Source organism: Periplaneta americana, chromosome 7, assembly GCF_040183065.1.
Source record: "Periplaneta americana isolate PAMFEO1 chromosome 7, P.americana_PAMFEO1_priV1, whole genome shotgun sequence".
Taxonomy (NCBI): domain Eukaryota; kingdom Metazoa; phylum Arthropoda; class Insecta; order Blattodea; family Blattidae; genus Periplaneta; species Periplaneta americana.
In genome coordinates this window covers 30,781,543-30,798,800 of record NC_091123.1, presented here as the reverse complement: position 1 = coordinate 30,798,800, position 17,258 = coordinate 30,781,543, and the positions used below count along the sequence as shown (strand labels likewise).

At 36.0% G+C, this 17,258-nt stretch overlaps 1 protein-coding gene across 1 annotated transcript in view; it reads right to left on the bottom strand.

The window, feature by feature from the left end:
• Positions 1 to 12,360, bottom strand: part of orb2 — a 689,208-nt gene extending 676,848 nt beyond the window's left edge. Inside the window, exon 1 of the mRNA XM_069830537.1 lies at positions 12,002 to 12,360. Within this exon, the coding sequence (XP_069686638.1) occupies positions 12,002 to 12,089 (88 nt within the window). The 5' untranslated portion in view covers positions 12,090 to 12,360. The remainder of the gene's footprint in view (positions 1 to 12,001) is intronic.
• Between the last annotated feature and the right edge of the window lie 4,898 nt (positions 12,361 to 17,258).

Genomic DNA, 17,258 nt, shown 5'->3' with positions numbered 1-17,258 from the left:
ACGCTGTAGCAACTACTAGGATTGGTGATAGCGAGATAGTATTTGGCGACATGAGGCCGAGGATTCGCCATAGATTACCCGGCATTCGCCTCACGATTGGGGAAAACCTCGAAAAAAAACAACCAGGTAATCAGCCTAAGCGGAGATCGAAACCGCGCTCGAGCCTAAGGATCTTAAGGATGACACAATTCACATCGATGTGGCTAACATGAGGTTACAGTTCACATTCTTTGTCGCTGTGATTCCTTCACAGAAACTGCAGGAAAACCAATTTATCAGAAACTTTACTTTTTAGCTCACGATAGAGAGAAATTTAGCTCAGCACTCGAACCAGTTAAAGAAAAAGTATTCGATAAGCTAGAGAAAAGTTCTCCAGAAGAACCCTTTACTTAACTGATCTACATGCAGCAGCGAATGTTTTGTTGTGGACGTGCAACAAAATCGGAAAGTGTGTCTTTCCAATATATACAATATATTCCAAAATTTAAATACGCTTCTGCGACATTAGTAACGTTAAGCGTTCGTTTTCTGCCTACAAGCTTGTGTTAATAGATAAAAAGTGTAAATTTTCTATCGAAGATTTGGAAAATTTACTGATTGTGTATTGCGAGTGCAATTATGAAAACTAACTTATACGTGTTTAAAATTAATGAATCTTAATATAAATTCAGGGGATAAAATAATCCTTCAGTTCCATTCCATTTTAGTATATCCATATGTAGACCGTTTGTACATACGGATGACGTGAATATGTTAGGAGAAAATCCACAAACAATCAAGGAAAACACGGGAATTTTACTTGCAGCAAGCAAAGCGATAGGTTGTTTGGAAGTAAACCCCGAAAAGACTAAGTATATGATTATGTATCGTGACCAGAATATTGTACGAAATGGAAATATAAAAATTGGAAATTTATCCTTTGAAGAGATGGAAAAATTAAAATATCTTGGAGCAACAGTAACAAATATAAATGACATTCGGGATGAAATTAAACGCAGAATAAATATGAAAAATGCCTGTTATTATTCGGTTGAGAAGCTTTGTCATCCAGTGTGCTCTCAAAAAATCTGAAAGTTAGAATTTATAAAATAGTTATTTTACCGTTGTTCCGTATGGTTGTGAAATTTAAATTCTCACTTTGAGAGAGGTACAGAGGTTAAGGGTGTTTTACAATAAGGTTCTTAGGAAAATATTTGGGGCTAAGAGGGATGAAGGTACAGGAGAATAGAGAAAGTTACACAACGCAGAGCTACACGCCGTGTATTCTTCACCTGACATAATTAGGAACATTAAATCCAGACGTTTGAGATGAGCAGGGCATTTAGCACGTATGAGAGAATCCATAAATGCATATAGATTGTTAGTTGGGAGACCGGAGGGAAAAATATCTTTGGGGGGCCGAGACGTAGATGGGGGGATAATATTGAAATGGACTTGAGGGAGGTGGGTTATGATTGTAGAGACTGGATTAATCTTGCCCAGGATAGGGATCGATGACGGGCTTATGTGAGGGCGGAAATGAACCTTGGGTTCCTTGAAAGCTATATGTAAGTAAATATATGTAGACAGAGAAATACGCTATTATTTAAGGTAATTTCTAAAGGACAAGAATCTTGTAAGGCACTTAATACTCAACTAATAGTACTTAGTAAGTGTAAGAGATATTTATAAATTTTGAGGAAGATGTGATGAAAGGTAATTTTAGATATAATTTCTAGAGCCTGTTTTAGAGTTTTACTGAGCCTATTGTAGGCACCTAAAATATATTTCTAGAGCCTAAAATTTCGAAGTCTATTTATCGTAAATGGAACAACACACATACACTATTTTCTGTCCAACGATGGAATAAATGCCTCTAATAAGGGATAGATGGATGGGGGATGGACAAACTGAGGGTCACATAGGCTCCTTTAATGACCTACTGTACTACTTTCATTTCGAAGAAAGCCATACTATTATCGTCACATAAAAATCCGTCAATTTCTGCCTGGTTTCAACCCGCGATACTCGAGTCTAAGGGCAAGGACGGTAATCACAAGTTCTCAAAGAAAGGCAGCAGAGAGCGTCTAGAATATAACAAATCTTGAAGGCAAATAATGATGTAGTGTTAGTTGTACGAAAGTCAAAGCATATAAAGGAACATCTTGTTGCGTGGAGGCAATCATATTGCACATCTGTCAAGACAGATATAATCGGAATCAAAAGGGAGAGTACATTTTCACTTTCCAACTGAAGTCACGGAGAAATAAGAGTAGCTACTGAGGGCTGCATTAGAACGCTACAAGACGACTGAATAAAATTAGTAAGTAGGCTATAAAAGGCAAGAGCGTGTCGAATGCAGCCAATCAAACTACATCTCATATCGTTAGTCGACCATACAGTCATTGCAGGTTACAGACAACTTAGTTATGACTGAGCGAATTTGACAACCGCGTCTGGGCACGAGCGTGCTGGTCTTCCATCCAGGTGGACCGGGTTCTATCCCCGGCAAGGTTGTGATGGAATTTGTGCTGGACATAGCAGACATTGGAAATTGATTTTTTTCAGGGTACTCCCGTCTATCATTCCAACAAAATTATACATCTCCTCCCTCATTTCGTCTATCATCTGGTGTAGTTAAAATCAGTGGCGACTCGTGATATTTTTTGTTTGTAGGATATGAGATTGACGACTGATGACCAAGACAGAAACTAATAATAATAATGATGATGATGATAATAATAATAATAATAATAATACTTACTTACTGGCTTTTAAGAAACCCGGAGGTTCATTGCCGCCCTCACATAAGCCCGCCATTGGTCCCTATCCTGAGCAAGATTAATCCATTCTCTATCATCATACCCCACCTCCCTAAAATCCATTTTAATATTATCTTCCCACCTACGTCTCGGCCTCCATAAAGGTCTTTTTCCCTCCGGCCTCCCAACTAACACTCTATATGCATTTCTGGATTCGCCCATACGTGCTACATGCCCTGCCCATCTCAAACGTCTGGATTTAATGTTCCTAATTATGTCAGGTGAAGAATACAATGCGTGCAGTTCTGTGTTGTGTAACTTTCTCCATTGTCCTGTAACTTCATCCCTCTTAGCCCCAAATATTTTCCTAAGCACCTTATACTCAAACACCCTTAATCTCTGTTCCTCTCTCAAAGTGAGAGTCCAAGTTTCACAACCATAAAGAACAACCGGTAATATAACTGTTTTATAAATTCTAACTTTCAGATTTTTCGACAGCAGACTAGATGATAAAAGTTTCTCAACCGAATAATAACAACAACAACAACAACAACAACAACAATAATAATAATAATAATAATAATAATAATAATAATAATAATAATAGAGCATGCGCAATTAATTTCTTGCTACAGTTAAATTCTTCTAAATGATGAAATACATCTTCAGATATTCTTTCGGCAGTCCTGTCATCTGGAAGTCCTGATAATTCTTGTGTTTTATTATAGCTCATTTTATTTATTTATATGTAATTTTGGTTTTTATTCATTTTATTTATATTTTGTATCACTTTAAATTATTTATTATTTTGTTTATTCTATTGTTTTAAAATAACCAATGAACTGCATTTAAGGAGGCTACAAGGGTACTTGAAAATTCGCATTGTAGTCTCTGATAGAGTTTCCACACCACCACTCAGAAAGAAGGGTCTTAGTATTAGGATATACGGTCATATCCTCAAACGCGGTTAAAGTCAAGCCATATTCCGCCCTCCACACTCACCCCTGTCCGTAACTTCACTGCTAGAAAAAACCGTTTGCTGTAAAATATTTGGATGGTTCCTTGGAAAGTATTCCTAAGGTCTGAGATGTGCAGTGGCGAAAAATCACGACAGAAAGTGGAAGTTGAAGAAAATAATTACATCGGGACGCATTAAAAATAAAATATGTAATTAAAATGTTTTCTATCCTCAGAGGCACGAAATTAAACTGTAGGATCATCCTCATATTCTTCATGGAGGAATCGGCGCTGGTTAAAATAGCTTGGGGTGAAGTAATGGAGGTAGTATTGGTTTTCGATGCTGGTCTAGGAAGGGCTTGGGACTCCAGACCCTTGGTTTATTAGGCTACTCGTGTGCGAACAGAAGCTATGTCTAACACAGCTGCGGTGGGATGGAATGAAATGAAAGGTCATGGGAAGGGGTCACCACGACCCAGCCCTGCGACCTTTCAAGATCTATTCCACTAACCCTCAAGCTAGGCGCATTCCCAAATCCACACCGGCTGACTACACTAAGGTTCGCTGCGTACCCAGGTTTCGAGCAGTTAACCCCCTCGTCCCTAGGCCAGCCCCCTCCTTGCGTCGCCAGCCGGCGTTCGAGAAATGCTATGGAATGATGACGAAATGGAGAAATGTTGACGGAATGATGTGGATGCTATATGGGGAAATGGGAGAATCCCGAGAAAAATCTAAACTGTGACCTTGTCCGTCACAAGTGTCATTATCATGAAAAATCCTAGGCCTGGCCAGGACTCGAACCCGGACCGACAGGCTGAAAGTGTGATCACTCAGTCACCGCAGGGATTTGAAGCAGTGAGATCGTCAACAGCGCATGGTGAAAACACAGTCTAGTATATACAGTCGCGAAGCTCAATACGTAGTAAATATGCAAACATTAGATAGTCGCTCACCACTAGGATCGCTAATATCGCCTCATTATAGGCAATGCAAAATAGAACCGTCACAGTCTGTTTCTAGCACCCTCAAAACTCAAGCTTCGTGACTGTATATAATTTAGTAGACTGTGGTGAGAACCCCGTCGCTCCTGTCCACACCTCATCTGATCATAAGGTCATACACGTACCACCACCTATGAACAGGACACCTAATAAAACGATAAAAGAACAAGTCTGGACTTCGATTCTTATTTATGTTACAGCGCTAGGTACATAACTTGTTATTTCAGTAAAAAATACAGTTTTAACGAAATTGGCACTTAAACTCGTATTTGCTTCAAGTCTTCTCCCAGGCTGAAAATATTCAGATATTTCTTAAGGAAAAAAGTGTGTTCTATATGTATCGAATTTATATTTATTTAAGAGAATATTTACGAATTAATCTACTTATAGGTAAGGCATAATTTGTTTTATGTATTTTGATTCAGTGAATCTCTTTGGAAAGGCATGCATTATTTCATTTCCAAATGAACGGATTCTGTCCATGATTACTCTACATTTGTCTTATATTGCTGTAAGACCTGGTCTTTCGTAATGTTGATCAGATTACCGGGAAGCCTCGCTACGTATGAGTTATGAATGTATAATAGCGGGTCAAAATACTCAGAGAGGAAGAATGGAACGAACAGAGTTCAATCACTAACAAATATGATGATGAATTAGCAAGTAGGTCTACTTATCATACGTCTGAGATGAATATATAGATTAATAAGGGGGACCCTTATTTACGAACTATCTTTATCTAACATAAGTTAAGGCGATGAAGAATGACTCAAAGACCCAACATAGAATTTGCCCCTTGTAGCGCAGTGCTATGACTATAAACCCAATAAACAAATACATAACATATACACAGGAATACCAACAGTTAGAGCTTCAATACTTTTGTGGGCAGTAATGATGAAAATAATAGATAATTTCTTTTTGAAAACACAATTATTTTCATACACACACTAAATGTAACTAAAATGTTATTTGCCTCTAATTTTTTAAAGTGTACCTTAGGGGATGAAATGATTAGCCTATGCATTAAGGAAGTTTGCAAAACCATCTCGCATCAATATTGACTTGGTATTTATTAAGGGAAAAATTTTATGTTGACACACCAGAATTTCCATAAAAATGTTATGAGGAAACTAGAAATTTGTAACGGAGTTTTCGAATAGAAAGATCAGATTGTATGTAACTAATGATATTATAAAATACATACAAGTATAAAAATTCGTGATACGAATATTGGTACCCAATTTGGGTTTCAAAACAGGTCCATAAAATTACACTAAGTATCGAAACAATAACAAATTATCAACAACAAACATTACTGAGTAAGTTCGTGATCTGATCAAGTTTCTAGCCATGATTTTCTAAGCCTTTGTTTTGGATTATAACCCAATGCAAGTAGACATTTTTTGTTCTTATACAGTTCACAAGTTCTTTTAATTTCTGCCTGTATTTATTTTACATTTCCAGTGGCGTAGAGTCAATGTAAGCTAAAAAGCTAAGCTTCCCCAATTAACAATAATTTCATAATAAACCTGCAGTTTATGAACAAAATTATTTATTAATTTTAATAGAATTTATATTTATGCGTTAAATATTGTGATGCGGCAGGTCAAGATGATTCGTGATGCAGCAGTAAACAGGAAGCGTGCACACAACAGCTTCCAAGCAGACTGGCTTCTTTCACTCATTCTTCTGTGTAACCCACCCTGCAGATTTTCCATCCTTTTCTAACTAAACTACCCTGGTTGCAAGGCTCGCAAGAAGCTAGCTTTTACATTGAAAATAATTTAGTTTCCGAGTTATCCCTTTCGTGAGTTGTGTTCAATTGAAGTGTTAGTGTGCACTGTAGCTGATATAATAAATAATGAGTGAAATAACAGTTCCTGACACCAATTTACTTGAATTTTTAGGACAATTCTATTATCAAGACTGACTTACGAACAAAAGTGCGATTTAAAAAACAAATGACCATGTCTATTTGTTAGAGATATGAAATAATATTTTACTACGTACCATTTGAGGTGATGCCTTATTGGTGTTACTTACGAGGTTCCAACCAATCTTCGGACTGCTGACTTGACATTGACTACTATTTATTTTAAGACTATATTTTTGTAATACGTTTTCTCATATGTACAAGAAAAACAACTTGAGTTAGCTTCCCCTGCTCAAAATTTCATGCTACGCCACTGTACATTTCACGGGTTTTCATAAACTTTTCAACAATACATTAAACTGCAACCTCTTAAACATCTCAAGATTTATATTTCCTCCTCCTCCTCCTCCTCCTCCTCATCCTCATCATCATCATCATCATCATCATCATCATCATCATCATCATCATCATCATCATCATCATATAATGCTTGATCCTTATGAATGGAATTTATTTTCACATAAACTTCTGCTTCATTTGTTTCGCTATTGTTACTATGGCAAATAAAATAAATAACGAACAAGTCAGGTAATTCTGAAGACAGTGAATGTCTTTTTCTTTTGCAAATTCGTACAAGAAAGTAATGTCATTGCCTCCATAAATATGAACTGCCTTTTTTTCAGTGTTGCTGCGGATGTACAGTAATATAGATTGTTCCAGTGCACTAAGAAGGTTCAGAACTGTAGCCTAAATGGATTAAAATATGGAGCCTGAAATTTGTCGTTATTGTAAAAAATTATAAAAATTATGATTATTCCGCAAGATTTTTCTCTGAACACTGTTAATTCCCTACAAGAAAGGCTACGAATAATAGGCGATAAAAACGCCGACTATATCTGAATGTTCTGAAATTGGTTTATACCTGAATAAATCTCAATCATTCAAACACAAAACTAGATCATTATTTTTCTATACAGTAACTTCTTAGTAATGTCGTAGGATTTTCAAACCTTTGACTTTTGAATAACTATATAGTAATAATAATAATAATAATAATAATAATAATAATAATAATAATAATGATGATAATAATAATAATAATGTTCAGTTAATATTTTTCGCTTGAACATTGATGCCCATATGGTAAAAGACATCCCCGATAAATACGAAGAAAAAATTGTGCCTAAGGAATGGGTACTTCTCAGTTGGCAGTTAATGTCCTGTGCTGTTTAGGTGTAAGTTCTGTGCGTTCCACGCTACGTGAGTCCAGCAGTGTATTCGTCTCAGGTCGCGTAACCTACGATCGAAACTCCGATAGGCGTTCAGAATCTAGGATTCATATAATTATATTAAATATGCATGAGTTAGGAGAAGTTTAATTATTTTGACCTGAATTTTTTTTTCACAATCCATAACCTGTCGCATAAATGTACGACTACCTTCAACTTCTCTACAGTGGGAATGCTAGAAGTATTATGAAACTAATATCCTTGCAGTTAAGAAGTTTAGTTAAAGCTGACAAGTTTTTCGCGAAATTCTGTAAAATGTATTAATAATTGTACCAATTATTTTCAATTATTTTAATTTTTTTTTGTTTTAATTCATGAGATAATTTCAGTTTCTGTATTCTAGAGAGTTACATATTTTTATCTTGCGAATTTTGGTTTCTTTTCCTGTTCTACACTGTTGCCAGGTTGCTCTTATGAAAACTCTCTGAACTAGGTAGGCATAATATATCATACATACATACATAAAAACACACACATTATATATATATATATATATATATACCTAAATTTTTCTATTAGATTTAAAATATCCCCCTACTGCAATATGACTAGAAACTTGCATGAAATAATAGACAAATAATTTCATACAAAATAAAGGCAGTAAATATAAATAGGCTACAATAGCAATATCATGCCTACTTTCCATAAATCAATGGTAATATAAATAACAAATCATATTCTAAGTATAATTTCTGTGTGGTTTGAGCAGTGATTTATAAGCCTATTCATTCCTCATTAAACTTTTAACACTTGCGTATCACCAATTATTAGAAGTAATAAACTGTATAAAAAAGGACTGGCATCAATATCAGTAGCATTAATAGGCCTTTTAGCTTTTCCCTTTACTGTTACTCCAAATATAGAGTGAGCCGTAAGTAAGCATTCTCTGAGATATTTCAAACAAAAACGATTAATACAATTTTGCTAGTTTTTCTTCCTTTTCGAGATAAAACCGTTTTATATTAAACATTTAAACATTTCATAGCGTTTGGGAAAGCCACTGATTTAATTCCTAATATTTGAATTGAATACGTATGAATAGATACCCGAAATGAGCATAATGCTCGTGCTCGGGTACAGTCCAGTAGTCTACATAAATTTTACAGGGTTCAAATAATAATGCTGATGATATAAATAATAGTAAGAATAATAATAATAATAATAATAATAATAATAATAATAATAATAATAATAATATAATCGTGATAGAAATGATACAAAGATTGAAATACAAAATAATTCATTAATAATAATAATAATAATAACAACAATAATAATAATAATAATAATAATAATAATAATAATAATAATAATAATAGTGAAAAAACAAAAATATGTTGAGCCACTTTTAGAGAACGCTGTATTATGATAATAAATGATTAGAATAATTTTAGTTTTGTCCTTTAAATGTGCAGAAATTTGATCCGAAGTAATGAAACTTTTCGTGCTGCAAGAGAATTTTTCAATGTTACATTTTTTCGGATCAAATTTCAGTACATTTAAAGGACAAAACTAATATTCTTTCAATAATTTATTATCATAATACACTGCTCTCTTAAATTGAGTGAGTATATAGGGAATTAAATGAATGGGTTTCACAAAACACGCTATGAAATGCTTCGTATAAAACAATTTTTGGTGAAACGAGCGCTGAGTGGATTCCGCCGATTTTGGAATAGACACCGACGTACTTGAACTGCCAACATATAAAACAAAAAATCACACTCAATCGCTTTCACCTTCATCTTGACGGGATAATAAAAGCCTAAACTAACCTAACCTAACCTAACCTAACCTAAGTGCGTCGATGTCTATTCCAAAATCGGCGGAATCCGCTCAACGCTCGTTTAACCCAATTTTTATCTGGAAAAGGAAGCAGAAACGAGTAAAATTAAATTACATTTTTGTTTGAAATATCTCAAAGAATAACCCCCTGAAATTAATGACACTACTTATGGTTCACTTTGTTTAAAGACGTATCAACGAGCTTTTACATAACGACGAAATTATTTACATTTTTTTTTAATTTCAACGTTCTGGGGAAATTTACTTCTAAACACCTCACTCCCGCTTAAGATGTAAGTACAGTAAATTCCTCCCTCTGAGAGGTTTTCTGTACATATGGATATAGTGATGATTTTCTCCTATTTTTTTCTTTGAGTTCCTATAGAATTCACCGGAATTCGAAACCTCATCTATGTTGTAAAGAATGTGTCAACTCAGCTGCATAATGATTACTAGGGCTAGGATTTTGATGACCTATGAATTATGAAAAAATGTCTTAAAAACAATGCATTTATGACCAAAAAACCTTTCAAAAATGCCCTTAAAATGCTATAAAATTGATTTTACATAATTGGCTTAGTAGGAAAAGAGGTTTTATACTACTTAATATTTAGTAATTAAATTAAATTCTAGTACGAACATTTAAGTTTATTTAATTTTACATAATTTTTTCAACAGTAATCTCACTAGACGTTTTGATTTTATCGATAAATCTGCGAGTGGAACACGAGCAGATTTATCTAGAGAAAATCAAAACTCGAGTGGGATTTAATTGACTATTACACGATTAGAAGAAAGTATATAAAGATTAGAAGTAACGAAGTACTCCAATACAATAAAATATTAATTGACTTACGAAAATACAACTGTCTTCAAATGTATTATTGTACCATCTCAACATTACAAATATTACGCTAGATGCATGCTAGATGGCAGTAGTATGCCTTCTCGTCGATAACTTCTCTATCTATACACATGGCAATGTTACTAGTAAAGAAGGCTTTGTTGATTCAGTTTCATTTTTATTATTAAAACAGTTGGATTCTATTTCAATTATCCGAATCCCAGTAATCAACGTCACTTGACAGATGATTTTCAATAAATCTTAATATTAAACAATCTCTGATACGTGACTATTCATAATATCATATAGCAGAGCTATAACATAACCTAACTAATATACACAAGTGTTAGAAAAGTTTTTATTAACGACGACATAAAAAATAGACATGAATAATTTTAAAAGGAATAATTATTGAATGTACAATTTTCAAATTTGAATGTGGTTGGTGGTTCAATTGATGTTATATTGGACGTGTGCGTAATAGAAGTAGAACTCGTTGATTTAGGCCTACATGGTGTATTCAACTTATTCAGGATTTCCGAATGGTGCTCTTCATTTATTTGTAAATCGGATTTCAGAAGATGCATAGGTATGATCAGTGATTTTTATTAATTCTTGTTCTTGAATGCCAATGCGAGTCATATTTGAAACTGCTGTGCATCGACTGGAGTGGTTTGTAATTTTATATATATTTTTGACGTCCAGACCAGCGCAGTTTCAAATGTTGGCAAACAAAGAAACAAATGCTAGGGACGCGATAAAATTAAACAAATGCTAGGGACGGGATAAAATTAAACAAATGCTAGGGACGCGATAAAATTGTGCGATAAGCAGCCATGATTGGTTGAAATACGTCCTTTCGTACCATTTTATTGGTCAAAAGTAGTATGACGTAGTAAGAGTGTAATAGTCTAAGTAATACACTTTAATTAATTATTTTACCTGATGTAGTTCCAGGTAGTCCACCACAAGGCCACTCTTATCCGGAACTAGCAGGCATAGAGGAGTCTATATTGAAGGGGTGGTTGGACTGATCCATTACATGGGGTGTACTACGTTAAAACAGCAATATTTGTGTAAAAAACTATTACAATATTACACAAAATAATGGGTATTGATGGACAAAATATGTAGAGAAAATATCAAAGGAAATAAACATTATTTTACATTAATAATGGAGATTTATGGCCAAAATTAAATGACGGAATAAAACAAAAAAATGCTCTTACGAGTTGAAACACTAAAAAAATGCAAAAAAAAATGCCCTAACAAATATGTCTTAAAACACTCAGTTTATCACATAACATGTAAATATTAAAGCAGCTATCTTTCTGGCTTACTAGAAAAAAGATGCAATTTCATCAAAATCCTAGCCCTAATGATTACGTAGCCATCACACTCGCGTCAAACACAAGAAGTAGTTGAAACTCTGCCGGTTGGTATAATTATAAAAGAAAACAATACAGTTGCGAAGAGTATACAGTACATACAGGTAACCCTGTACTCACCTTTGCTACTGAAGAAGCTTATTCCCCAAGGATAAAACTCCGTAGCAGAAGGAGTTTCGGCGGGAGAAGTGCCAAAAGCACGGAACATAATTATCACTGATAAACAAGTCGCGAACTAGAGACAGTCAGGCCGGGTAATGAGACACTGGGCAGTACGGCACAGGCAGGGCACTGACACAAAGCACGCGTTCAAACAAGTAGTCCAAACCACTGACTGACGGAAACCACCGACTGTTGACTCCACCACGCCGCTGGAGAAGACGAAGACTCAGATAAACAACAAAAAAAGATCTTCCTACCAGCCAGCCACCTCTCAAAACAGAGCAGCGAACAAGCAAACCACACACTGGAACACACACGCAAACCTTATTAAATCTCCCCCGTAACTCGCACACCAAAAGCAACCAGGTGAAAGTGAAGACTAGGATCTCTGCCTACGCTTTGCTTTGCTTTGGTTCAAGCAAACAATCAGGGATATCAGAGGAGGAGGGGATCTAATGGGGTGGGAGAGGTCGGGAGGTGGGGGTGGGGGGGCGGGACGTAACAAACAGAACAACAGGTGAAAGGACTTGATGCAAATGGATGTGATGCAAATGGAGGAGAATAGCAGGTACGGGAGGAGAATGTATTAAGACCCGAGATCGGCCGACGAAATTTGTCTAGGAAAACGAGATGGGGGTGATCGCTTAGTGGGCGGTGGTAGCGGCACAGCTGCGAGCTATACAACCCCCCCCCCCCACTTTTCAAGTCGCAGCAATTTATCTCTCCCAACAAAATGATTGCAATCTGTTCTCCTGGAGTATGTTTATATTGTGGGGTGCAGTGTCACATTACCTCTTACCCTTTTCCTCGTCCATGACCACCACCACCGCCGACATCATCATCATCATCATCATCATCATCATCATCATCATCATCATCATCATCATCATCATCATCATCAAATTTTAAGAACTGAGCTCTTTGACCCGTTCTATTTTGTCTCTTTTGAGAACTACGAACCAAGAATAGCTAATTGCATTGCCCATTATTACAGTTTATACAGGGAGATCATTTTATTTTTACTTCAATTTTTATTGTACCTGAGGTTTTTTAATGTACTTCACTCCCACCCCCTCTACTAGCAAACTTCCAACTGTTCTCCTCACAGAACCAAGCGTATACAGTCAAAGTCGCCTTAAGGTCGTAGTAAACACAAACAGTATTGAGTTAGTGAGTATAGTACGTTCCAGAAATATGTTCGTGTTTTCCAGTGACGAAAGAGTTTTCAATATTGAATAATATTTTCGCACAGGTGCTGTCGTCAGTTTGTCTACGTCGCATCCCGATTTCCTTCACCTGCAACTGTTTAAAATAACTTAAATAAAAGTAATTAACTGTCACGTGATTTTCCCCCTTTCTACGATCCTTCGACATAACCACTTGGACGGACAGTAGATAGCATGTCTAAGTAATGTTATCTGTGCGAGTCGGGTAGAAGTGAAGATTGAATTTACAGTACGTAAGGTACTCTTTTATATAATAGGTATAGAATTATTTCAACATGAGTTAGACTACTAGTACGAAGGACGAAACTGGTAATTGGAATTAGATGCAATAGTCTATACTGCGATAATATGCACAAAAGAACTGAAGCCTGTATCTAAATGAACGGCCACCATTTTCAAAAATGTGTTTAAATATCCATATTATGATTATTTTTCATTTTAACTTCATTCTCTATATCGTACGCTAATGTGCTGTAGACAGACACTGAATAATGAATACGTTCGCATGGACAGCTCAGTTCGTGAGTAAAAACACTCATTGTTAATATTGTACTGTATTTTGATTAAACAGAAACCTAATGAAAATTATCAAACTCAGAATTACGATATCTCCTAGTTTACGTAAATAGATGAACTATTTTTCTTCCTTCCTATACCTAGTAAAGTGATTTGTTTGTATTTTACGCCAGTCGTGGAAGGGGGTAGGAACCAGTATTTCCGGCTATGAACCATTAATCCAAAGGTATAGCCAGATTAATATTAAAAATGTTAGTAAAAATAAAATGATGTCCCTGTATAATCGTTTATCTTGTTTTATACAAACTTTTTTGATTGGAAGTAAAAATATACGAATTATATTAGATAAATTATATTATCTTCCTCATCAATAAATAGAAATATATAACAATAATCATACAACATCTACAAAATGTCAATATCAAGCTGCTGCTCGCGCTGGCCTTCCATCCAGGCGGCCAGGTTTCGATCGCCGGCAAAGTCGTGATGGAAATTGTGGAGGACAAAACAAACTTTGCAGTAGGTTTATTTCGTGGTACTGCCGTTTCCTTTTATCATTCCACCAACATTTTCCATTTCCCCCTAATTTTATCTATTATTCATTCATAGTGTTCTGTCCAAGGGCAGGTCTTTCACTGCAAACCCAGCATTCTCCAGTCTTTCCTATTTTCTGCCTTCCTCTTTGTCTCCTCGTATGATCCATATATCTTAATGTCGTCTATCATCTGATATCTTCTTCTGCCCCGAATTATTGTCCTATTCACCATTCCTTCCAGTGCATCCCTCAGTTTCTACTCAACCAGTGACTCAATCAATTCCTTTTTCTCTTCCTAATCAGTTTAAGCATTATTCTTTTTTCATCCACTCTTTTCAACACAGCTTCGTTTCTTATTCTGTCTGTCCATTTCACACGTTCCATTCTCCTCCATATCCACATTTCAAATGCTTCTAGTCGCTTCTCTTCACTTCGTCATAATGTCCATGTTCTTGTCCCATACAATGCTACACTCCACACAAGTATTTCACTAGTCTTTTCCTTAGTTCTTTCTCCAGGTGTCCGCAGAAGATGCTCCTTTTTCTATTAAAAGCTTCCTTTGCCATTGTTATTCTCCTTTTTAAGACCTACTTACTTACAAATGGGTTTTAAGGAACCCGGAGGTTCATTGCCGCCCTCACATAAGCCCGCCATCGGTCCCTATCCAGAGCAAGATTAATCCAGTCTCTACCATCATATCCCACCTCCCTCAAATCCATCTACGACTCGACCTCCCCAAAAGTCTTTTTCCCTCCGGCCTCCCAACTAACACTCTATATGCATTTCTGGATTCGCCCATACATGCAACATGCCCTGCCCATCTCAAACGTCTGGATTTAATATTCCTAATTATGTCAGGTGAAGAATACAATGCGTTCAGTTCTACGTTGTGTGACTTTAGGACCTACTGTCATGATTAAATTATTAATTATCAAGAATAACAATTATTTTATTCCATTATAATATTTTATCCATATCGTGAGTGAACTGTAGTGGCTCGGACTGTAGTGCGATTGTCTGTTATTCCGGACTTGTGCTCGGTTGGGACTTCGATTCCCGCTTTAACCAATTGTCTGGTTGGGTTGTAGAGTGAAGCGTTTTTCTGCGTATCACTCGAGAACGATAATGTAACAAAAATTGCAACATTGCGCCTTACGGATGCCACACGCAATGCATTTGTTCATTCATGGCCCAGGTTATGCTTCTACTACAACACTGACCAAATGGAAGGCGCAACATATGCGTTTGCTTTCATATTTTAAGAAGATACATGCATCGCAGCATTTCCTGAAGGAAACCACACAGCCATCCTGGATGCCGTCTCTTTATAGGGCCTATAGGTAATTTTAATATCAACAATGCTATATTAATTAATACCTTAGTAATGTACTGTATGTTGATGTTTTGAATATCAATGAGTTATACCTTTACTCAGAAAGATGTGTTAAAACAGTTGGTGTAAATCTGTGATTTTGATATGAGTTGAACTTGGAAAAGATTCACGTGAAACCTTTTTTGACGTGTAAAAGCTTAACGAAATATGAAACTTAATTTTAATTTAATTATAAATTATTATTCGTACATAAATGGGGGTGATTAATAATTATGGGGAATATAAAGACAGAAAAATTAAGTTAACATAGTCTAATTATTCTAAAGTAGCTACTTAACTGTGGCAATAATTTCAAAGTGAATCCAATTCTGTGTAATTCATTCAACTTTCTGACAACTGATTGGCGTCATATTGATGTGTGAATCGTTTCGACTATCAATTGCATTGTTGTCTGGAGACTAGGTCTCATGGAATGAGAAACCGATTATGAAGTAGTTAATGAGAAGACTCTGCCTTGTTAAATTTAAATGAGGAGAGTATGAAGACAGAAATGAAAAGAAATATGCCTATCAAACTTTTGTTTCAAAACTCAAACTTCCTTACAATCCCAACCATGCTCAGAAGAACAATCACTAACAACATAAATATTTCATGCAATTATAGGGATTAAATGAATCTCCTAACACATTTTCCGAGGTTTTCCACAACTGTTATGCGAATGTAAGCTAAGTCATGGCGAATTCTCGGCCTCATCTCACCAAATACAATCTCGGTATCACCAATTCCATCGACGCTAAATAATCTGCTAGCTGATACGGCGTAATTAAATAACCAACTAAAAACACTGGGAATGCTATGTTATTATGCCCATACCTCACATATAACTTGTTCTTAGGGCGTCTGGATGAACGTAATTAGAGTTAGAGACAATGCTACAATATAATACTGGGTGTTCATTTCAAAGTGTGTCATGACGTCACTGTTGTTGGGTCACCGATTTGAAGCGAGTTTCAGCTTATATGTTAGAGAAGTTGCCTATTATTTAAGGCGTTCTTCAACCTCAACTTGAGAACGTGTACGGAATAACTTGAACGTCGTAGCAACAGATGGCGGTCTATACGGTCTGTGTGCTACCATAACCTCTTTCGAACTGTGTTTTGCGCCGGCAAGTCGTACGCAGGGTATTTGTTATCATCGGTTGCGTACGGTAACATTCCACAACACAAATCAAATTCTCCGTGTCCATGTTGACCGTCGAAGTTAATGTCAACAAATACGTAAGTAATCGTCTTAACCCTCTCCCCCATATCCCGGCAGTAAGAAAAAAAACTCACTTCAGTACGTGTTTCCAAACAGTTCACATTCTTGCCACTACTGGCGTTACCGTACGTATCGGTAAGTAATCTTCAGAATGAACGCCGTACTTGCTAGGCAACTTCTCTCGCATTTAAGTAATACGCCTTTGCGGAAGTGTAGGAAGATTGAATTCTCTAGGCTCATCGGATAGCCACATGACGATATACAGCCAGCCATGACACATTTTGAACTGAACACCCAGTATAACGTTACAATAATAAGAGGCCTACTTCACATTTGACATTTACA